This window comes from Pongo abelii, chromosome 17 (assembly GCF_028885655.2).
Source record: "Pongo abelii isolate AG06213 chromosome 17, NHGRI_mPonAbe1-v2.0_pri, whole genome shotgun sequence".
In the NCBI taxonomy this organism is placed as follows: domain Eukaryota; kingdom Metazoa; phylum Chordata; class Mammalia; order Primates; family Hominidae; genus Pongo; species Pongo abelii.
In genome coordinates this window covers 26,624,069-26,648,254 of record NC_072002.2, presented here as the reverse complement: position 1 = coordinate 26,648,254, position 24,186 = coordinate 26,624,069, and the positions used below count along the sequence as shown (strand labels likewise).

Genomic DNA, 24,186 nt, shown 5'->3' with positions numbered 1-24,186 from the left:
CCTCAGCTAAATCAGAAAGATAAAAGTTAGATGCAGCCAGGCGCAGTGGCTCACACCGGTAATCCCAGACCTTTGGGAGGCCGAGGTGGGCAGATCATGAGGTCAAGAGATCGAGACCATCCTGGCCAACATGGTGAAACCCCCTCTCCACTAAAAATACAAAAATTAGCCGGGCGTGGTGGCACATGCCTGTAGTCCCAGCTACTCAGGAGGCTGAGGCAGAAGAATTGCTTGAACCCGGGAGGCAGAGGTTGTGGTGAGCCGAGATCACACCACTGCACTCCAGCCTGGCGACAGAACGAGCTTCTGTCTCAAAAAAAAAAAAAAAAACACAAAAAAAACGTAGATGCTACTCAAAAAAAGTCATAGGAATAAGAAGTCCCAAAGGAAGTGTAATTTCAAACTTTAAATGCCTGTTAAGGTTTCAGGGCTTTGAGAAGGGTTTTTGAAGAGAAAAATCTTAGCAATTCTTCCTTCCTGACTGTTTCCAAGGGTAGGAATTTTGTGGGGTGCTGGCTAATAAGCACCTTCATAAGCCACCATGCCCAGCACCACTCCTACTGCCCTGAGTTGTACATTTACATTCATGCAAAAGTTCTAGTTACTCAGTATCAACAATACCTAGAGTTTGAGGCTCTAGGAAATTGCTTTTTTAATTAGGCCACTTCCAGGCAAAACAGCAAAGCATTTACTCTTATTACAGCAGATTTGCTAGATCTGAGCTGCAAGGGTTTGGACTGGAACAGAAAAATGCAACCCAACAATGTTATCAGTTCCAAACCTTGTCACAAAATAGCCTTATTCCCAATAGTGGTTATAAATCCACATGCAATCCCAGCCAGCAGAGTGTGGAGATCCGGGCATTAAGAGTTGTATAGCCATCTTGAGTACCTTACATCCTGGGGTGGCACCTAGTGCCTCTCCCCGGGGCCTGATGAGAGTTCCTTTCACCATGCAAAAGGGGACATGGTGACTGCCATCCACATGACCTCGTTGGAAAGCAGAATTACTCATGGCTAAAAGGTGCTTTCTGAGAAAATGAAGGAAAAAGTCCCAGGAAAAAGACAGGTGGAGTTGAGGAATCAGCCAGCAAGGAAGTCCAAAAGCCTACATTGCTGGGAGGAAAAGAGAGAAAGAAAAGAAAACAAAGGGAGTCAGTGAAATCTTCAGAATTCCTGAATGATGTCTCCAAACACAGCATCCCACATCTGTAATGTAATCCCACATCTGTAATTGTAATCCCAGCAATTTGGGAGGCCAAGGCAAGAGGATCACTGGAGAAGAGGGGTTCAAGACCAGCCTGGGCAACATAGGGAGATCCCTGTCTCTCCAAAAATACAAAAATTAGCCAGGCATGGTAGCACCTTTGGCCCCAGCTACTTGAGAGGTTTAGGTGCAAGGGTTGCTTGAGCCCAGGAGTTCAAGGCTGCAGTGAGCTGTGATCGCACCACTGCACTCCAGCTGGGGAGACAGAGCAAGACCCTATCTCTTAAAAAAAAAGGATTACTGAATGTCAATATTAACCCTATCCAAACTGTTAGGAGTAAATTTCTTCTTATAATTAACCTCGTGTTTATATGTTTTGAATTCAGTTGTGTCCACAGTACTGGCCAGAAAACGGAGTACACAGACATGGCCCCATCCAGGTGGAATTTGTCTCTGCTGACCTAGAAGAGGACATCATCAGCAGGATATTCCGCATTTACAATGCAGCCAGAGTAAGAGACGGGCCTGTCGTGCCTGTGCTTATGGTTTCATTTATTTTCTCACTCGCTGAATATTTGGAGCATTCACTCTATGTCAGTCACTGTTCCAGGAGTTTGGAATATGTCAGTGAACCAAAAAACATAGATTCCTGACCTTATGGAGCTTACATTCTAATGGGAGCAGTATTTAGAAAGTAATGATGCTTATTAAAGCACGGCAAAGCAGACTTTATTCAACATCATCACGACAGGTGCAGGGACCCCTGTCACAGGAACTTGCAGTGGGCGAGAGAGAGTGGGCTCAACTCCGAGTATGGCATGGGCAGGCAGGAATTTATAGCCAGCAGGCAGGGTGGGGGTCAGTGGATGGAAAATTACTAAGAGGAGGCATCAAGAGTAAGGGGGGTTCTGGCTAAACTGACTTAACAGGATTCTGGCTGAAGGCAGGCCAGGTGACCAGACATCCAAGGAACCTGATCAGATATCAAACATGGTCAGGTATTAAGGGTGGGTGGTTCTTGCCCACGGTGACTTAGCAGAAATTGCTAAAACTGGATTTTACAAGGAAGTTCATGGATAGGCCTAGGAGAAGGTTCAGCAGCCTGACGAAAGTTTGGTCAAGCAAGAATTATTGTCAGAAATCAGACAATAAATAACAGATATAATAATAGATGTAGTAAGTTAGGAAGTGACAAATTCTACAGGAAAAGAAGTAGGGGGGTTAGAAAGGGCTAGGACCTTGCACAGTGGGGAGCAAGCTCTGTTGTAAACATGTGTGCCCTGTGAGCCAAGACGGAGGAGGCCAGGGAGCACCGAGGCTCTCTGGGAAGGCAGCTTTCCAGGCAGAAGGAAGGGTCAGTGCAGAGGCCCCAAGGCAGGGCCTTGCATGTGAGTGCCAGGACAGCAAGGAGGCGGCATGGCCCAGGCTCAGTGAGCAGAGGCAAGAGTAGCTGATGGGGAGTGAGCAGTTCACCTGGAAGGACAGTGGCTTGGGGGCCCCGGGTGGAAGGGCCTGGCAGTCACTGTCAGCATTTGGACTTTTGCTTTGAAGGAAATAAGGAGCCATTACAGAGTTTTGAGTGCAAAAATCCAATGGTGTAATTGACATTTTAAAAGGAGCACTCTGGCGCCTGTGTTGAGAATAGACTGGAGGAGAGAGGCATCAGGAGGCTGTTGGGATCATCCCCGTGAGAAATGACAGCGATGGGAGAGGAAATCATGGTGAGACGGGAGAGAGCAGGAGGTCATGAGAAGTGGGAGGTTCTGATATTTTCTGAAGGTAGAGCCAGCACGATCCTGGGGAATGGAGAGGGCTCTCAAGGTTCCCGTCCTGAGAGTTAGGATGATGGAACGGACACTGACTGAGTTGTTGTCCAGGCTGGCCATGTAACCGGATTGTTTGGGGGTGGGGGGCATTGTGGAGAGAGGATCAGAAGCTCAGTTGTAGACATAGTAGGTTTGGGATGACTATTAGGCCCCTAAGTGGGAATATCAGGTGGGCCTTTGAAAATATAAGGGTGAAATTCAAGAGAGAGGGCTGAACCAGATATATGAGTTTATGACTTATTGGGATATTGGTAATATCTAAAGTCATGAGCCTGAATGAAATCAAATGAGAGGAAGAGGAAGGGCCCTAGGGATTGAGCCTGGGGGCTTCTGTCAGCAAGAGGTCTGGGAGAAGGGGAGACTGAGGCAGAGAGAGAGGGAGGGACTGCTGTGGGAGAAGGACCAGCCAGTGAGGAAAGCGTGTTGACAAGAAGAGAGTGTCACCCATGTCAGATGCCGCTGAAGGCCACAGAAGATACAGTCCAAGTGATTTAGCCGTGGCCAGATTAAAGCTGTTTTCATGTTTCTCCCATAAGCTAAGTAACACTTTTTTGAATTCTGCAATTCTGTTTCACTATGACTAAGGATTAATTAACTATTGCTATCTTAGCAAGATTCAACATCAATAAGCAAAACCATATTATGCTCACCGGAAGCAGTGTTCTCTGTCTTCACACTGAGCTCACAGACATCTCCACGTTATAAATTATTCATTACCTGTAATTTACCTGTAATTGAAGTTATTTTACCACTTAACATGACAATGTGGTCAGTGCTTATGCTGTGTTATTTTTCTCTTGGCTCTTGCAGAATGGGAAGCATTCTGCCTCACTGGCCTGTCATTCATCTGGCCTGTCATTTAAAACCCCTGGTTGTTTTTAACTGCTCGAGATTAAAAACCATAACTCTTCAAGCCAGCAGAAGCCACCTTGGTAATTTGTAGGCAGGACTCGCCTTTAATAACGGGAAGATCAAGTAGGTGGAATCAGCCCACTGGAATTCAGTAAATAATGCCTGTTTTCTTTCCACTCCCCGATTGTTGCCTGGTTCTTTGTAGCCCCAAGATGGATATCGGATGGTGCAGCAATTCCAGTTCCTGGGCTGGCCGATGTACAGGGACACACCAGTGTCTAAGCGCTCCTTCTTGAAGCTCATTCGCCAGGTGGACAAGTGGCAAGAGGAGTACAACGGCGGGGAAGGCCGCACCGTTGTGCACTGCTTGTAAGTGCTTGACAGAGCTCTTCATTTCAGAACAGCCAGGCCCCACACTCACTCTCACCTCCCAGTTCTCTATCTTTTGTTTCACTAGAAATGGAGAAGAAATAAGTAGGTCTAGGTGAAGGGGTGATCATGACACTCAGTGAGGGATTGGTTGGCTTTTCAGGAAACAGGATATGCACATTCTGCATTTGGATGGTGTGCCGCTGCTGTACAAACAAGCACTGACCTTTTGATTAGGACCCCTGCCCCCACCGCCCGCTGCCAAGAAAAAAAAAAAAAAATCACTGGCTCTTGAGGGCCAATTGTTAAGTTTTCAGGAATTTTCTGAGCTGGGTCTTCAACTGTTGGTAACTTGAATTCATCCATGGTAGAAGGATTTACATCATGGAAATCAACAAATGCTACAACTCAGGGCTCCGTCCCACCAGCCAAAGGCCAGTTTACCATCACATTACTTGATTATTCAATTGGAAATCATGTCAGAGGTCTCAAAAGACCTGGAGTGTGTGTGTGTGTGTGTGTGTGTGTGTGTGTGCGCGTGCTTGCATGCATGCATGCTTTTTGGGAGAATGTGTACATTGGGAGGATTTGGTTACAGCCAGTGTCCCCAAAATGGGGCTTCCAGGCCAGCAGGTTTTGCAGGTGCTAAATGTGGGCACCCCTGCTACACATGGCCCCCAGCCTTACCTGCACATTGAGAATTACTTGGGGAGCTTTAAATGGAAAAAAAAAAAAAAAAAAAAAAAAAAGCCCACACCTAGGCCACACCCCGACCAATTAAATCAAAATCTCTGGGAGTGGGGCCCAGACATGGGTGTTTTTTTAAAATGCCTAGGTGATTTCAATGTGTTGAGATAATAAGGTTGAGAGCCACTGAATAGAGAATGCCATGCTTCTCAAAGCGCTTTCACCAGCATTTTCTCATTGGCAATGATATGTAGCTAATCAACCAGCTAGAATCGGCTTAATAGAACAGGCAATTAGAAAGTCATGGCAGTTAAGGAAGATGTTTAGAGAATTTGGGGAAATGTAAAGGATAAGCGAATGTCACTTTTCAGTGAAGTATCATTAGAAGTACACAATAAGATCTCTCTTAAATTGAAGGCAAAATAAAGTTTCACTCCGGGTAGATCAAGCCTAGTTAAAGTTGCAGACCTGGCTCAGGGCATGGGTTACTCTCCAGTCAGTGCCCTTGTCTGATGCAATGCCACCTCCTACCCCGGGCCTGCGAAGTCTCCCTGGAAGCCCAGGACTCTACCTGCCTCTCAACGATCAAAACACGATAGTGTCTCATCCTGCAGGAAACTGATATTCCTTTGGAAAGAGCCTTAAGAACCTACCCACAGTTGGCTTCAACCAGAAGTTCCAATCTTTTGTCCTCTAAAAAGCAGTTTATTAACCTCACCTTTCTCTAGTTGCTGTCATCCCCCCTTTCTTCTCATGGACCCAGTGCATTAAAAAATCTCTGTCGGCTGGGCACAGTGGCTCACGCCTGTAATCCCAGCACTTTGGGAGACCGAGGTGGGTGGATCACGAGATCAGGAGATCGAGATCATCCGGCTAACACAGTGAAACCCCGTCTCCACTAAAAATACAAAAAATTAGCCGGGCATGGTGGCGGGTGCCTGTAGTCCCAGCTACTCGGGAGGCTGAGGCAGGAGAATGGCGTGAACCCGGGAGGCGGAGCTTGCAGTAGGCCGAGATGGTGCCACTGCAATCCAACCTGGGGGAGAGAGCAAGACTCCATCTCAAAAAAAAAGAAAAAAAAATCTCTATCAAGAAAATGACAAAAAGAATTCATTAGCAGTCCACATCCCTATTATTATTTCTCTTCAATCCAGATCCAACCTCTGATCAGAACAAGAGGCTCACACTGAGATGATACAATCCCAGCAAAGAATATTAACATTGTAGTTCGTTTGTATTAGATATGTCAGATTTTTCTAAAATACTAAAAATAGTTTGCAGTTACCCCTGCCTGCATCTGGAGACCCCCAGCATCTGGAGCTAGATGTATAATGCATCGTTCCCCCCGGGATTAGTGGCTTTCTAAAAACGTTCAGTGCTTTAACCCACAGGACTAAGTTACTAGTGACTCGAAGAAGTTGAGGCACCAGGACAGGCCTAACAAGAAGACATAAAGACTTCTTAACTCACTGCACCTTGTCAACAACACTCTTCCCAGAGGCAGCTGTGACCACAGAACTAACCAGTAACATTGCTGTTCCATGTAAAACCTAAAGCAATCAGCCGTTCTTCACAGTGGACGGTGGGAGGCATCCATTGTTTCTTCTCTCCTGCCTGTGCAGCATCCCTTCCCATTTTCCACTGAGAGAACCTTGATAATTCTTTGGAATACTCCCCCTCCCTAAAGCCCCGCCTCTGTTCATGTGGGGCTGTCTCTTGCTCTCTTAGCATCAAGGTGGGCATGAGACCTAGGCCTGGTAAGAATATTTATTTTTGTTTACATTTATATATCTAAATCTAAGGGTTTTTTTTAGCTATAAGAAACAAAGTTAGTTTACATTGGCATCCCCCAGTACTGGCCAAGAAAGAATCAAACCACTCCAGTGTTCCTCTTGGAGGTAAGAGCATGGCATTCAGCATAGTGTAGCGCCACCTAACGGCTGTGGGTGGAGAGTTCCCGGCTGAGACAAGACCTGCAGGTTCTTTGAAGTGAATGGTTCCTTGAGCCACAGATATTCAAGGTATGCAAATAGGGAGTGTTTTTCTTTATATGTGTCTCCCAGCTAATAAAGCTAGATTAAATGGATAGAATTAAGATTTCACCACTTTGCAACTCTTGATGAAAATAATAGATTAGACAGTGGTCTTCAACAGCTGCCGAAAGTATTAGGTGCAAAGCTGATAGGAAAAGCGGTGTAATGTTAATGCAAGAATAGAAAACAGCTAATCTTCTAATTAGCAGAAGAGACAGTCCAGGGACAGATCCGTACCTCAGTGTCATCTGACTTACAACAAAGATGCCATTGCAACACAGCACGGCAGGGGGTGGGGAAGACTGCCTGGACACGTTGGTCTCCCTCACCCCGTGTACAGAATCCCTTCCAGATAGATGGTAGACCAAAAGGGGAAAGTAAAACAACAAAGCTTCTAGAAGAAAACATAGGAGAAAATTTTCACAACCACAGGTAGATTTGTTAAACAGGACACAGAACACTAGCCTTAAAAGAAATATTGACAAACTGGACTTTCATTAAAATTAAGCCCTTCTCTTCATCAAAAGACGTCAATAAGAGGGTGAAAAAGCAAGGCAGTGGGAGGAGAGTTTTATAATACGTGTGTCTGACAAAGGACTAGGCCACGATGTCTAAGAACTGCTGTACTGCAAGCCGGTAGGAAAATGATAGACAACTCAATTTATTAAATGGGCAAAAAACTTGACAGGTACTTCATTGAAGACAAAAGATGTCCCAGCCTGGCGCAGTGGCTCACGCCTGTGATCCCAGCACTTTGGGAGGCTGAGGCGGGTGGATCATGAGATCAGGAGATTGAGACCATCCTGGCTAACACGGTGAAACCCCGTCTCTACTAAAAATACAAAAAATTAGCCGGGCACGGTGGTGGGCGCCTATAGTCCCAGCTACTCCGGAGGCTGAGGCAGGAGAATGGCGTGAACCCGGGAGGCAGAGCTTGCAGTGAGCCAAGATCGTGCCATTGCACTCTAGCCTGGGCGACAGAGCGAGACTCCATCTCAAAAAGAAAATAATAATAATAATAAAGATGTCCCAAATAGCCAATGAGCATAGAAAAGTTACTCAACATTATTCGTTTTTAGGCAAATCCACATTCAAACCAGGATCACATGCCACTGTGTACTCACCAGAATGGCTGAAATTTTAAAGACAGACAAATAAATGATAATCCCAAGTGTTAGTGAAGCTGTGGAGTAACTGGAACTCTTACACACTGTAGGAAGGAAGTAAATACTGTACAACCATTTGGAAACTGACAGCATTTACCAAAGCTAAACATATACGCAGTCTGAGGCTGAGCTCTTCTATTCTTAGAGAAATGACTGCAGAAATGAATCGTCTACCAAAAGATAAGCTTATCACAGGTTTACTCATAATATTTAAAAACTGGAAACAGCCCAAACATTCATCAGCTGTTGGATAAATTGTACAGTGGGTATTCATTCAGTGGAATTATTCTTAGCAATATAAAATAATAAACTACCAATATAACACCGTGGGTGATTCTCACACAGACAACACAGAGTGAAATAAGCCAGTCTCAGAAGAAGACATAGTGTTTGGTTCATTTACACAAAGCTGAAAAACAGGCAAAAGCAATTGATGATGCTAGGCTTAAGAATGGATTCTCTTTGGTGATACTGATGGTATTGTTGAGGAAGGAACGTGAGGAAGCCTCTTGGGGACTGAACGTGGTTTGTATCTTGGTCTGAATGGTGGTTACGTGGTGTATGCATTGGTAAAAATTGACTGAGCTATCTACTTATGGTCTTTATTGTAGGTATATTGTAGTTTAGTTAAAAAGCTGATTCGGAATTTCATAATGGGCTGATCAAGCTGATATCCGAACACAATGATCACTCTTAAAACCATAAAACAAGCGACAACCAGATATTTTTGGCTTGCTTCCTAATGAAAGTATACTTTAAGTATCCTTGTATAAATAAATAAATCTTGAATTCTTATCAAGCCCTGGAACTACCTACCAATTTACGGGAAATACAGAGTTAGAAAGCAGCATATTAAATAGTATCACAGAGATGTGATGAATGAGAACAGTCTACGATGTGGGACTCTCTACAGGACAGAGATGAACTTGTTTCCTCAACAAATAAATTCTCAAGAAAAAAGAGCAAAGAGGAACTCACAGAGTAAAATAAATTTGCAAGACATACCAACCAAATCCAGTCTGTGGACTTTGCCTAGATGTGGATTTTATAAAAAGCATCTGTAAGAAACGATCTGGGAAACTGGAACACTGACTAGAAATTTGATTATTTTAAAACAGTAATGTTATTATTTTAGGTATGATAGTTATACTGTGTACTGTGTTTAAAAATAAAAAGGTCCCATGGCCAGGCGCGGTGGCTCACGCCTGTAATCCCAGCACTTTGCGAGGCCGGGGCGGGCAGATCACTAGGTCAGGAGATTGAGACCATCCTGGCTAACACGGTGAAACCCCATCTCTACTAAAAAAATACAAAAAAAAATTAGCTGGGCATGGTGACGGGTGCCTGTAGTCCCAGCTACTCGGGAGGCTGAGGCAGGAGAATGGCACGAACCCAGGAGGCGGAGCTTGCAGTGAGCCAAGATCACGCCACTGCACTCCAGCCTGGGTGACAGAGCGAGACTCCGTCTCAACAACAACAACAAAAAAAAGGTCCCTTATCTCCTTGAGGAGAGAGTGACTGCAGAGTTGATGCAGGGATAGTGCAGGATGAGCCTGGACCATTATGTGGTTGCAGAAAGTAAAGAAATAAAAAAGGCTGGGGGCTTGTCAGAAAAGAACAAAAGAGCCAACCTGACAGAGTTCCCACTGGCCAAAGCTGGAACAATGTGAACAAAATCAATATTAGTACCCTTGGATTTTAGCTGATAGATTAAATTATTATATATAAGCTCACACTGAAATAAACAAATCATAAAATAAACAAATAAATAATAGGGAAGAAGAGACAGTTCTTTCTTAGTGTAGAATGTTGAAAGAGAGGGAAACAGGAAATCACCATTAGGCAAACACCACAGTGATAATTAATTGTTGCAGACAAGATCCACCAACGGATGCTCACATCAGTGGGAGAGAAAAAAAATATTTGCATAGTCCCAAAATATCTTCCCCCCAGATATTTATTGACTGCAAAGAGAAAGATGATAACTTTATGGTGAGAAAATCTGGCAGAGACCATCTTAACAAGTGAGCAAGTTAACATCACCAGTAATAAGACAGATGGACATCCTGAACCCCTGGGAGGAGGGAACATACCCTCTCTGGTTTTCTTACCAAAATGCACGGCCTTGTTTCCAGTCATGAGAAGACATCAGACAAACCCAAATGAAGGGATTGTCTACATGTTATAGTTTGTGATGACTTCTCAGATTGCGGCTGGGGACGACAGCTACTTTCTACTTCTGTGTTCTACATTCTTTATATTCTACAAATCACTGATCAGTGCTCTTCAAAAGTGTCAAGGTCAGGAAACACAAGAAAAGACTGAGGAAGTGTTACTGACTGAAGGAAACTAAGGAGACAGGACAACTATATGCACGATTGGATCCTGGACCAGAAAAAGGACATTCATGGAGGAACTAGTGAGATGTGATGTGGTTTAGTTAATAGTATTGTCCTAGCATCACGTTCTTGGCTTGCATAATGTGCTGTGGGCAAGTAAGGTGTTCATATCAGGGAAGTTGGATATGCATTCTCTATGCTATTTTTACAACATTTCTGCACATCTAAAATGGGTTCAGATTAAAAAGTTTTCTTTAAAAAGAGCCTCTATGTTTTATAGATAAATAACGAAATGCCAATGGATTTGTTGTTGTTGTTGTTGTTTGAGAGGGAGTCTCGCTCTGTTGCCCAGGCTGGAGTGCAGTAGCACAATCTTGGCTCACTGCAAGCTCCACCTCCCGGGTTCATGCCATTCTCCTGCCTCAGCCTCCGGAGTAGCTGGGACTACAGGTGCCCGCCACCACGCCCGGCTAATTTTTTTTGTATTTTTTTAGTAGAGATGGGGTTTCACCATGTTAGCCAGGAAGGTCTCCATCTCCTGACCTCGTGATCTGCCCACCTTGACCTCCCAAAGTGCTGGGAGTACAGGCATGAGCCACTGCACCCAGCTGCTAATGGATGTTTTTAAAGGCCAGATACGTCTTTGAACATAACCCATACTTGTCACACCACTTTTCCTGGCAGACCCTAAATAAGGTTCATTGAAAATTTTCTACCATGGGCCCTTATCGATGAAGTGCTGTGTCAGAGAATGTGACCAGGGCTGAGGTGAGCTGGGAAAGGCTCTCCAGTCAGGTGACCTGTGGCCAAACACTGTGGATGGCTTGCTCTGTTTGCTTTAATTAAAAGAATCTGCCCAGGTAAGAGGTCCCCCGGCCTCAGAGCCCTTTGTTGTTACTGTTCACCAGGGTTTAGACAGCTTGTTTCCACAGGTGTTTGCAAGGTGCAGTGTAAAGACAAACCGAGTGCAGTCATCTGATCTCTTTCACGACAGGAACGGGGGAGGCCGCAGTGGGACGTTCTGCGCCATCAGCATCGTATGTGAGATGCTCCGGCACCAGAGAACCGTGGATGTCTTCCATGCTGTGAAGACGCTGAGGAACAACAAGCCCAACATGGTCGACCTCCTGGTAGGACACCCCCTCTGAGCTGTTCCGTGAGACACCCCATTAGCATTAGAATCCATGCCAGCTCCCAGATTTGCAGGGAAACTGATGCGTAAGGGAAGAGACTCATTTTCAAAATCACAATGTAATCACTTTGCATGTAGGGCTTTTTTCCTCTTTCTTGTTCTCCCTCTTCCTCTCTTTGTTCTTCACAAGGAGACTTTGTCTCCAGCTCATTCAAAATGCGGAAATAGCTGAAACTCACAAGTGAACATCCTTATTAACTTCCCTTTCTGGCAGTGCCTTCCACGTGGCTAAGCACTTAGTCTTCACAGAGAAGAAATAATCATAGTACGTGAAATGCCAGATTTTCAAATTATATATTTTATAAATAGCTTAATCGCCTAATATTTATCAAAGCTGTGAATTTTAGTTTGACATCCAGAATATTGCATTTAATTACGGTGGCCATATCTGAGGAAAGGATTAAAGGAGATGAGAAACAAAGGACAATGTGCAATTATTTTCTTAAGAGTATTTTATGAAATCTCTTTCTATGTGGAGTTGTTGAAATGCCAACCACCGTGACTCTAGAATAGTTTAAAGGAGGAAGCTTTTAGATTAGGTTTTTGCACTTCTCTCTGAGTGGAGGAAGGATCTGAAGGAAACAGCAGGACTAATCCAAGGTTGGAAAATGGCTTGGGGGTAGGAGAGGGAGGAAGAGATGGCCAATGCGACAAGCGCCAAAGCCAGTGTTCCCAGGTCCACAGCATCACAACACGGGTTAATGTTAAAAATTAAAATAAAGGGACTTAAGAGGGAGTTGAGAGTCAAGCTGAATTTGAGGAAGTAGCCATGGTCCTCATGCAGTTTAAGAAGTCATAATAGCAGTGCTCCAGGCTGGCTAATAGTAGTCACCAATGACAACGAGCTCCCAAACATGTCCCAGTCATCACGAACCACTCTCCAGAGCATCCACTTTGCCCAGATACATGTCTCGTGCCTGATAAGCTGCTCCATTTCCAAGAAGCATGGTTGCTGGTCAGAAAATTGGTCACACCCACTTGGTTAGGCACACTGTCGCCCATCAGCTGTTAGCATGTTGGCTTCTAGAAGGGGCAGAAAGAACTATGCTCCCCAGACTCCTGCTCCCCTCCTCCCCACCCTATGGGGAGCCCATGGAAACCCAAATTCTAATCTCAACTCTGCTACTGATTCTAGTTAGGTGACCCCCAAACACATTAGTTTTGTCGTTTAAGTGTCCTTAAGCACATCGCTTAACTCCCTTAGGTTTTAGTTTTATAAACTAGGGATACCACGAGCTCACTGAGGTACCCAGTGTGCAGAGAGATGTGAAAGTGTTTTGGAAATTGCAAAGGGGAGAGGTGGTTGTAGAGAGTATGGAAGTCTGCCAGGCATGATGCCATCAGTGGCCTGGCAAAAGGGCTCTAAGTGCCCTGGACATAGTAACGGATCTCCTGTGGGTTGTTGAAAGGCTGGTGTGGGGCTTCACTAGGACCGTCTCCCTCCCTGCAACCCCGCCTGAATGGTAGAGTTCTACCGCCAGGGAATTCCCAGTCTTCCAGGATGGAGGCAGTTGAGCAAAGCATGGCCATGCTGTCGGCAGAGGCCTGAGTTTGGGCCGGCAGAGGATAGAAACAAATGCACAAATGAAATATTCTGCCTGTGGCTTCGTGAGGTAGTTAACCTCACTAATTCAGGGACAGGTATGCAGCCTCGAGACTCTGGTTGGTACTTGGGCACAGCTGACCTTGATCAAAAAAATGTCACTTCCCTCTCACTGCAGCCTGAATTAAGCAGATCATTAGAAACAGACCCTTCCAGGCCTTTCCTCTAATGGCTCCGGCTGCAGCTTTCATCACTCACCAGGTTTTATGGGCAGGAGTGATAGGGCTTTTTCCAAATCAGTGGTGCACGCTGAAGGACAGGGGTGATTCTTCATGAAATAAATGGAGGCTTAGGTGGCTGAACCAGAAGGGAGCTTGCGGTCCCGGCCCACGATTCTATAGTAACTTAGGACTTTGTGTATTGTGTGTGATCCTGAGGGAGAAGATAGGATTTCTAGGTGCCCAGACCTCCAAAGTCAGCAGCAGTTGGAGGATAAGGTCAGGGTCTGAGAAATGTAGGAAAGTTTTGCAATGTCCGGAGAAAACTATGTGACATATCTGTCACGGTGGCTGTTAGCAGGGTATTAGATAATACCTGGTGACAGAGAAAAAGGTCACTGTCCTCTTTTCAGTGGGTTTGAAGCTTCCAGAACTGAGTAGGACATGTTGTCATTTGGTTTTGTCTGTAAATACGACTTCTGTTTAGTTTGGTGTTGATACCTGTGTATGTTGGCTGAGAGAATTAATTAGCTCAGGTCAGGGTGATAAAGTCTGGTACAGTTTTATTGGGCATCACAGGCCATCTGAGGCCTGACTGTGTCCTAAGCACAGAATGTTGTGCCAGCCGCTGAAAAGGGCAGTGTACTGAGTCTACTTAGCTGCCTCTTCAGAGGATGACGAGCATGTGCCAGACAGCCCTGAGGGCACTTCCGAGTGTCTGGAGAGGCAGGTTGGGGTGCAATAGAGGGGCCCTCGCCCCCGGCCCCACCAGGTCTTACACATCACATGTGCGGCTGCATCCCTCATGGTCCCTTCCGTTCAGAACAGGCAAATGCTACCGCTGTACCCTCCCTACCAGGGCGGGTGAGTGCACAGAGGGACGCTGTGTCTCTCACCATCTCCCTTTGCAGCTCTGATTTTTCTAAATTGCTTCTGAGTGGGAAGATTCGTCGGTTCGTGTTGAAGCATGACACTCTCTAGGGAGATCCAGAAAGCCCTCAAGATGTATTTCTGCAAATTTTTAGCTTTGGGAGCTCTGGAGAAAAGCCAGTGGATTGCCAGGAGGCAAAATAGTTTCTAATGCAAGACTAGATTTTTTTGTATCCAGCAGGGGCAGCTGCATTTTTCCTGACCCCTTTTTCAGCCTGCTTCTAAGTTATCCATCTCTTCAACCAGCCTCAAGTCCCCATCAAAGAATTGGGTCCCCAGAGGATGGACAAGGACAGCACAGCCTGAGATTCCCCACAACTCGCCTAGTTCGATTCAGAAGGAGTGCTGGCACCTGAGCTCCTTTGAAGAGACTCAGGCTGCAGGAAAGCGGCTGCTTCACGCCGGCAGCTCACCTCTCACTTTTGACTTCCTTAATGGCTTTTGAAGTTCCCAGGGCTCTGTTTTAACATAGAAATGGTCTTCAAGGGCAGATCTTGCCTAGAGAAACATAGTGTCCCCTGCGAGGGGGTGGGAACTTTGGAAGACTCCCCTCCACAGCCCAGTGCACTGCCCAGGAAGTGAACAACTGGCCCCATCATTTACCCAAATGCCTTGGGCAGGGCTGACAAAGCTGCCTCTGCAGGTAATTACACACTTTAATATGGAGTGCAGTGGCGTGATCATAGCTCACTGCAGCCTTAAACACCTGGGCTCAAGCCATCCTCCCACCTCAGCCTCTCAGGTAGCTGGAACTAAAGGGGCATGCAACCATGCCTGACTGGTTTTTTATTTTTATTTTTTTAGAGATGGGAGTCTTGCAGTTTTGCCCAGGCTGGTCTCAAACTCCTGGCCTCAAGCAGTCCTCCTGCCTCAGCCTCTCAAAATGCTGGGATTACAGGCATGAGTCACAGTGCCTGACCTGGCATCTTATCTTAGTTCCATGCCATTCTGCACGTATTTCTCAGCCTCTGTTCTATGTGCAGCATCACTGGGCATGATGCAAGAGAAGTAGAAGATACGGTCTCTCCCACATGGAGCTTAGAACTCACTGGAGATGCAAAAGTCCTACCTGAACCTCAGTTTTCTCATCTGTAAAGTGGGAATAAGAATATTAAGCCAGGCCGAACGTGGTGGCTCACGCCTGTAATCCCAGCACTTAGGGAGGCCGAGGTGGGCAGATCACCTGAGGTCAGGAGTTTGAGACCAGACTGGCCAACCAACATGGTGAAACCCCGTCTTTACTAAAAATATAAAAATTAGCTGGGCGTGGTGGCAGCCACCTGTAATCCCAGCTACTTGGGAGGCTGAGGCAGGAGAATCACTTGAACTCAGGAGGCAGAGGTTGCAGTGAGCTGAGATCGCACCACTGCACTCTAGCCTGGGTGACAGAGCAAGACTCCTTCTCAAAAAAAAACAAAAAACAACACAAAACAAACTATTAATTCAGTCACAAAAGGCCACATATTCTATGATTCCTTGTCTGTGAAATGTTCAAAACAGACGTCCATGAGACAGAAAGTAAAGTAGTGGCTGCTGAGGGCTGGGGGAGAGGGAGATGGGGGTGACTGCTGATAGGCACAGGATTTCTTTCCGAGGTGATGGGAATGTTTTAAACTTAGATTGTATATAAGTCTGTAAATATACTGAAAACCAGTGAACTGTGTTAAAGTACAAAATTACAACACATTTAATTTGAAGATCTAATTGGCTTGTGTTAGTGACCCTAGAATCAGGCAACATGTCATTCTGTAAAATAGAACGAGTGCTCCAAGGAGCTGAGCAGAGGAGGCTGCTTTGTAGGCAGAAAAAAGGTTGAGAAGGCAGAGACAGGGAACACAACGCAGATTGGTTGTTTCAAACTTCCTTCCATCATACGGTTAAAACAGAGGGGACTTCTTTATCATGGCAGCTCAGGAAAACCGGGTCACTTCTGACTGGTTGCTGCACTTCTCCTGATGTTTGGAAAGCTGCCCTATTTCAAAGTTCAGTTGGATGGCGACATAGCACCTAGCACGAGGGACTCCATTCTGGTTTGGTCTAGTCTGTCAGGGCCTCATCCAAACAGTGACCTCTCATGAATTTTATTTAACAACTGTATCCTTTAAAGAGGCCAATTTTATGGTATGTGAATTATATCTCAACAAAGCTGTTGTTTTTTACAAAGTAACATCAAAAACAACAAAAAAGAATACTGTTCATAGAAGGCTACGGGGCTTTTCTGTTTACGGAACACGTCCCAAGAGTTATCTTGTTATACTCAGTCACCTTCACCAAAGCCAGAGGAGGTGCTGCCGCTGCACCACCTTTACAGAGAAGTCTAGCGTTTCGTCATTCATGCAAGCCAAATCCAGATCCGGGTCCCTCCTCCCAGCTCCAAGCCTGCTGATGTTCAACCACCCTACAAGGAGCCCCCCGAGCTTTCTCCCAGCCTAGAGGCTGGACACCAGCAGGGCTCTCAGGGTTCATGATGTGTGGAAAAGGTAAGGGAAAAAAATCGACAACTAAAAGCCATTAGACGAAAATTCCAAATAGAATGTAGCTGGATAAGCAGTCCCAACCCACCTGGGAGTCTGAAAGGGTGGACCCTGTAGGAAGGTGACGGTCATAACCCTTCGCTGGGTTGATTTGTTACTGAGTTGCTGGGAGAAATCCAGGATAACGGTGGTAAAGCAGTACATGCTCTTGCACCGGGAGAAAAAGGGCACAGGTTAGTGTAGGGGACCTGGGAACAGGGCAGAGCTCAATCACTGTGTGTGTGAGTTTCATCTCGGACCAGGTGTAACGGGAACAGCCCCGTCCACCATCACGTGCCTTGTAAGATTCAGAAAAGAACGTTTCCTCAGTGGTTCTCAAGCCTGGTTGCCCACTGAAGTCATCTGGGAGCTTTAGAACAATTCTGATCCCTGGGCCCACCTGGAGACTGATTCGATTGGTCAGGGGCCTGGCTGCAGCAGCCAAGTGTTAAAAGTCCCCAGTGAGTCTCATGTGCAGCCTAGCTTAAGAACCATGTCTGCTCTAGACACACTCTCAGCCCAAGCTGCACTTGACAATCCGCCCACCCCCAACTCCTGGAGGAGCTTTCAGAAATACCAGTGCACAGGCCTGCCCCAGCCCACTTCAGCCAGAGGCTCTGGGATGGAGCCCCCGCCAGGTAGGATGGACGTGCCACAGGGCTGAGAAAGTTGGTGTAGGAGGGTCAGCGGGCCTCTCCCTTCCCTGCAGTGCCATGCGGCGGTGTTCACAGCTCACCACCCCCTCCCGCTCCGTCCCACTTACTCCAGAGCCAGGCCCCATTCCCATCTGCGGATGTGCTGCACAGGTTCAAGTTGCCCCCTCTGTAACTTAGAGCTGACCCTCCAGACTCAGCCTCACCTCCCCTTTAGTAAGCCAACAATGGACTCACATACAAAATGCAACGTGGTGTGGGGCCTACAGCTCTCCCCCTTGTGCCACCAACTGGTGTGTATAGGCTGTCCCTCAATAGCTCTCGCTGTGAAATTTGCAGCCTATTTAACAGGCTGTACACGTGTGTGTGCACGTGTTGGGGAGGTGAGTGCAGGAGTTGGGTGGGAATCAGAGGTGAGCTAGGGTCCCCAATCCACACTCCAGGCACCTTGAATCCACCCATGGTCAGTCTTCCTGCACTGTTGAGGAAGGTTTGTAATAATTTTTGCTAATACCCCATCCCCTCTCCCCACCCCCAGATTCTACTTGCCCAGCCTGCCCCCTACACTCAGCACCAGCCGAGCACCTGGCTCCCAGGAGTTGCCCAGTAAGCATTTGCTGAGTGACTGAACCATTCTTCTCTGCAGCCAGACCCGAGTGCAACCTGAGCTACCCTTTGCTGCCCTCTCCAACCTAGGGGAGGTTGTGGCTGTGCTCAGCAGGGCCTCAATAAGGAACTGGGCATGGATTTTGCAGGGGACTTTGGTGAAGAAAGTTCTACCTATATGTTTTAAAGATAGAGATTAAGGGAATGAGCCACTCATCATTCCAGGGACATGCTGCTGTCTCACTGAGCAGGGATGTGAATTTATTGGTCTCCTTGGCACAGAGTGGCTGGCCACAGACTGGCTGGGAACACTGAACTGAGGGATCCCACCACGGTAATAGGGCCCACCCTGCCCTCCTGGCAGGCATCACTCAGAAGAATTCTTCCAGCCCGAAGGATCTGTCAGTTCAGGGTCTAGCCAAAATCATAGAGCTTGCCTTAGTTTCAAAAGCAACCAGGTCAGAGGTGGAGGCTATTCTCTTTGAATCTTTGGAGGCCATTGATGTGGTGTTTGAAGTGCCCACACTGGCCACCAGCCTGAGTTCCTTAGACGCAGGCAGCCTGCGCAGACGACAGGGCTCGGGCCCCTGACAGAGGCCCCCAGCGCCACCCGCTGGTGTGCTGGCCTCGTGACGCCATCACCAAGTGAGCAGTGGCTTTTAACAGCCAACGTCAATTTCCAGTTCCCTTGCAGATTTTGCTTTCTCCTGCTCATAGGTACAGGAAGTCTGATCGGGAGCGGGGCCAGCGTCAGGGGCCTTGGCGAGGAATAGCAGCAGGTTGCCCTGGTTATGGTCTGACCCAAGGATGTGAGGAGGACCGGGCCAGGCTCCCACCTGAGCCCCTACTCAGGGCACCTCCTCATGCCTGAAGCCAGCTAATGTCACCCAAATTGGAGCACTCAGGACCAAGGCATAAACGTTCCTTTTTCCCCTGGAGCATAGGGATGGCTCATGTGGCTTAATTATACTGTTCAAAAGCGAGTGAGCTGAGAGAGGAAACTGCAGAAGACAGACCTGTACCTGGTGATCAAATGTAATCAGTTTCCAATGTAGGAAGATTTCAGGCATTTACCCAGGTGCTTGGGGGAGGGGACACAACAATTTGTGGTCTTCCTTCTCCTTCCCCTTATTTTTCTGATTCAGAAACCAGTCATCACAGAATCTATGGGGACTGGCTGCTTGCTCAGGAAGGATAAGGTGGGGAGATGGAGAATTCATTTTGAAAATTATAGTCATGCCTGAGACAGGGCAGCTTCGGTGACTTCCAAGCAGCAGCTCCTTAGCAGCGAAGCCCAAAATCCCTCCTGAGTTTCCAGCCTGTGTTGTGACCTGAGGGCAGCAGCCACATCTCTCCATTAGGTGCATTTTAACATGTTAAAAGGAAATATGTTAAAAGGATGGCTCTGAGTAGCCACTGAAATTAATTGCATAATTAGGCTTGTATAAAATCATTTTTATGCAGTAAGGGATTGGACCATGTAGATTCCCATTACAAAAAAAATTGTTCCTGTGATTCACAAAAGCACAGAAATGATGGGAGCTCTTCATAGCCAATATGTCAGCCTGGTGATCTGACAACGTGGCCTTTTGGAATTTTGAAATTCAAATTATCTCTTTTAAATATTCTGAAAATAAAAGTATCAAATCCTCAAATAATAAATACTAGAATATGAATCAGAAATCTAATTTTGCCTAGGGCAAGAAATAATTTTTTCCGGTTAAAAAGTTAAAAAAATACTTCTACCTTTATTGGCATTGTGTACGGAAAAAGTGGTCTGTTTAAGGGAAATGACAGGCTAGTAAAATATTTGTTATTTGCACTAGGAGATAATTTAAGGAACACCTTCTCAAATGTCATCAGACTTACTTTAAAGGCAAACCAAGTCCAAAAGTTCTAAATTGAGAAAGCTGGAAGGGAAACTTAAATATGATCCAACCCCTTGTTTTATGACCAGAGGGGAATGGATGGCCAGGATCTCGGGGATGGTTAATAGGACCTGAGGCTCCTGGTCAGTGTGGGGCACTCAGACCCATGACTGTAGAAAGCAAAGAACAACTGGATTCATGTTTCCTATGTCAGAGTCCACCCAGTTCCAGTTCCACGTGAGCCCTTGATAGACATAAAGGTAGGATTCACATCATGGAATAAGCATTTTTCTACTAGCGATTTTTTTAATAAAGCTTTATTGGAATATAATTTGCATACCATAACATTTCCCCTTTTAGATGGAAATAATAGACACTGGGAACTCCAAAAAAGCAGGGAGGAAGGGAGGAGAGGGAGGGTTGAAAAATTACCTGTTGGATATAACATTCAATTGTAATCAGTTTCCAGTGTTTTGCATTCCTACCAGCCATGTAATGCACTATGAACATTCATTTGGGGGATGAATACCCTAGGAGCCCAATCCCCACCATTACATGTGTAATACTCATGTAACAAACAAGCACATGTACCCCAAATTTAAAAAAATCCCCTTTTAAAGTGTGTCATTCACTGGTTTTCAGTGTATTCACAGAGTTATGCAACCATCACCACAATCCAAATGTTTAACATTTCCATCACCCACTTAGCCCCCTCAAAGAAATCCTAGACCTACTAGCAGCCACTCCCCATTACCCACCTCCAGGCTCTGGCAACCACCCTTCAGCTTCCGGTCTTTATAGATTTGCATATGCTGGGCGTTTCATAGAAAAGGAGTGTGTGCCCTTTTGAATCTGATTTCTTTCACTCAGCAGATTCATCCATGCTTCAGTTCATCCACGTTGTAGCATGTATTAGTACTTCATTCCTTTTCATAGCCAAGTAATATTCCACTTTATGGCTATACTACATTTTATTGATGTACATTTGAGTTGTTTACCCTTTTTGGCTGTTAAGAATAATGCTCTGTGAACATTTGTTTACAAAGTTTTTGTGTATACGTACGTTTTCAGTTTCCTTAGGTGTACACCCAGTAGTAGAATTGCTAGGTCATGTGGGAATTCTGTGTTTAACCTTTTGAGGAGCTGCCAGACGGTTTTCCAAAGTGGCTGCACCATTTGACATTCCCTCCAGCCGTGTTTGAGGGTTCGCTTTCTCCACGTCCTTGCTAACACCTGTGATTTTCTTGTTATGTGAGCCTCCTCGTGAATGTTATTCCACTGACATTAATCTCATGGCACCGTCAGTGATTGAAATGATCTTCTTGTTCTCTGTCTTCGCCTCTGGATCATGACCTTCCCGAGGACTGAGCGTGTCATAAAATCCCCAGTCTCTAGTAGTACATGTGTATTGAGTTGGATCACATGCTGCTGGACCCATGGCTTGTCATCATGTGTACATGTAGCTGACTTTGACTCTCAACTGTGTCAGTTCTGGGCTAGAGACTGTTACATTATACAAAGAGGGATAAACTGTGGCCCTTGTCCTCAAATAGGTTGGACCACTAGGGTATTTACAGAACAGAGTGTAGGTGAAGAAAAGGAAATTTCAGTGACAAAGTAGGAGGCACTTAAGAAATACTGGACATTTTCAATTAATTTGGCAAAATGAAAAATAATAGATACCTTTCCTTGGTTGTGGCTGTGATGGGTAGAGACAGTGGTGCTGAACCTCGCTCGCACATGTGAAAGCTTGTCTCCTCCAGAAGTAGAAGAAAGCCTTCCAGTTGCTAAGGCCCTGTCCAGGGCCGGGCTCCTGCCAGGTGGCAGGCAGAGGCTTCCTCAAGCCCTGTGTCCCTCTTCTGGGTTCAGAGACCACTCCCAGGCTTGGTTCTATCAGCACACTCCATGCACACAGGTGCAGAATGCTCTCCCCGCTCACCCGAGACCACACCTCAGCCAGGACCTTGTGCAGGGCTTGCTTGGGCCAAGGTACATGATCCAGGAAAGCTGAGCTCAAGAAAAATGAATCCAATGCTGGGTGTGGTGTCTCGTGCCTATAATCCCAGCTAACCAGGAGGCTGAGGTGGGAGGATTGCCTGAGCCCAGGAGTTCGAGGCTGCGTTGAGCCATGATTGCGCCACCGCACTCCAGCTTGGGTGACAAAGGGCCCTGTTTCTTAAAAAGAAAAAAAAAAGGAAAGAAAGATAGGAGGAAGAAATTAATTCCCTGCCTGATGAAGAACTGGTCTGTGGGTCCCAGAGGATCTCGAACATTTCCCCTTCTGTAGCTTTCCTCATCCTGTTGCCTCTGCCTGGAATGCCTGTTTTAATTAACCGGTGAGGATGGCCATATACTTTATCCAAACTAGGGCACTTTGAGAGTGAAAGAGGATTATGCCAGGACAACAGGCAGAAGCCAGGACCGTCCAGGGCAAACCAAGGCTGCCTCCACTCCACGCATCAGTTCCATCCTCTGGGGAAGGCGCTGTCCATCTACTTCCCACTGCCATCTTCCCTAAGAAGACTTGCCATCCCCTGAGCATAGGGACCATTCCACCTCATGTGTTGTCATTGGGTTACCTGTCTCATCCCCCTTACTGGATCACGGACTTCTCAAAATCAGGGACCAGGTCAAGGGGCTTGGTATTCAGGAGGTGCTTATGAAATTCTCATGAGATTGAGGAATTCCTACAGACTGAAAGTCAAAGGTAAAGCTGGATCATGCATGAGGCCTCGTCTAGGTACCAAGGGCCTTGTGAGAGATGTCACGAAGGCATTTCCTGAAGCACTCGTTACTTTTTCTTCTACCCCTGACCCTCCTGCACAAAGCTCAGCATGTTGATATCCTGGAAAATACACGTGTGGACAAACATATTTAGAGTTCCAAGTGTCCAGAACCTTCTGGGAATTCTAGCCAGCACAGGTAGCAAAATACCTTTCACCCAGCATTGTGGGGAGCATCTCCAAACAGTGAATGTGTCTGGAGTTCAGAACCGTGACTTTCTGATTCATTTCTAATTCAAATCCTTCCCAGATTGATGTCTTCCCATTAAGACCCTACTCTATGGTAATTGCTTTACTAGGAACAGCGTTGAGATGTTCTTGAGCTGACACTTTCCCCTCCTGTTTTCCAGGATCAGTACAAGTTCTGCTACGAGGTGGCCCTGGAATACTTGAATTCCGGCTGATGGCATAAACAGCTCTGCAAACAGTCCCTTTCATACCACAAAGCCAAGACGTTCCATGGTATTTGTGCAAAAGAGATGAAGACTTCTCAGTATGCTTATTTTGCTTTGCATAATTGGCTCTTTTTAAGAGCCCAAGAAAGTGTTTCAAAAATTGCTTGCACTGCCCAATCCCAGTAATGCTGCTGCCTGACAGAAACACACACACAGCCACAGTCGCCAAATCCCGTACTCCTTGCCACCGGCTTCCTAGAGCAGTGTAGACATCTGGTAAACTGAAGAGCACAACTATATTCTTATGAAGGAATTTGTACCTTTGGGGTATTATTTTGTGGCCCGTGACCCTCGTTATTGTTACAGCTGAGTGTATGTTTTTGTTCTGTGGAGAATGCTATCTGGCATTATGATAATATATTATTTTAGGTAATATTTGTACTTTAACATGTTGCATAATATATGCTTATGTAGCTTTCCAGAACTAACAGATAAATGTGTAATGAACAAAGATATGTTGTATGAGTCGTCGTTTCTATCAGATTTGTATTGTTTCCAAGGGAAAAGCTTGGGGGAGGACTCAGTTCACAAAATGCAAAACTCGACGATCAGATTCACGGACCCAGAGCTTTTCCATGTGTTTATATTGTAAATATTTTTGATTTCATCAAATTATTTATTCATTAAAAGAAATTTTTGTGAAGCACAGTGAGTGACAATCATTTTTCTTAAGGCCTGGAAACGATTTTCTGTATGATGTTACTTTGTGTGAATTCTCATCTCAATAAATGATGACCCGTGAGCAGCCGTGGCATGTTCCTGGTGTCCCAGCGCACAGGCGGTGGAAGCCGCACCCGACACGCCAGCGCACAGGGGAAGAGAGTGCGGCCAGGGCCTGTTTGCCGGAGCGAGTAGAGTGGAGTTTTTTGAGAGAGGGTGTTCGTCAGTGAGAGCACTGAGTCCATCACGGTGGCCTGCCCTGGTGCCGAGGAGGCTCAGCCATGAGC

General features: G+C 46.0%; 1 protein-coding gene across 10 annotated transcripts in view; it reads left to right on the top strand.

Annotated features, from left to right (window-relative positions):
- PTPRM (protein tyrosine phosphatase receptor type M) overlaps positions 1-23,882 on the top strand; it is an 844,030-nt gene extending 820,148 nt beyond the window's left edge. For 9 of the 10 annotated variants that reach the window (XM_009252252.4, XM_054537539.2, XM_054537541.2 and 6 more), the window contains 4 exons: positions 1,593-1,718; positions 4,090-4,253; positions 11,473-11,608; positions 23,135-23,882. In XM_009252252.4, the coding sequence (XP_009250527.2) occupies positions 1,593-1,718; positions 4,090-4,253; positions 11,473-11,608; positions 23,135-23,188 (480 nt within the window). In that variant the 3' untranslated portion in view covers positions 23,189-23,882. 10 annotated transcript variants of the gene reach the window in all.
- The last annotated feature ends 304 nt before the right edge of the window (positions 23,883-24,186 follow it).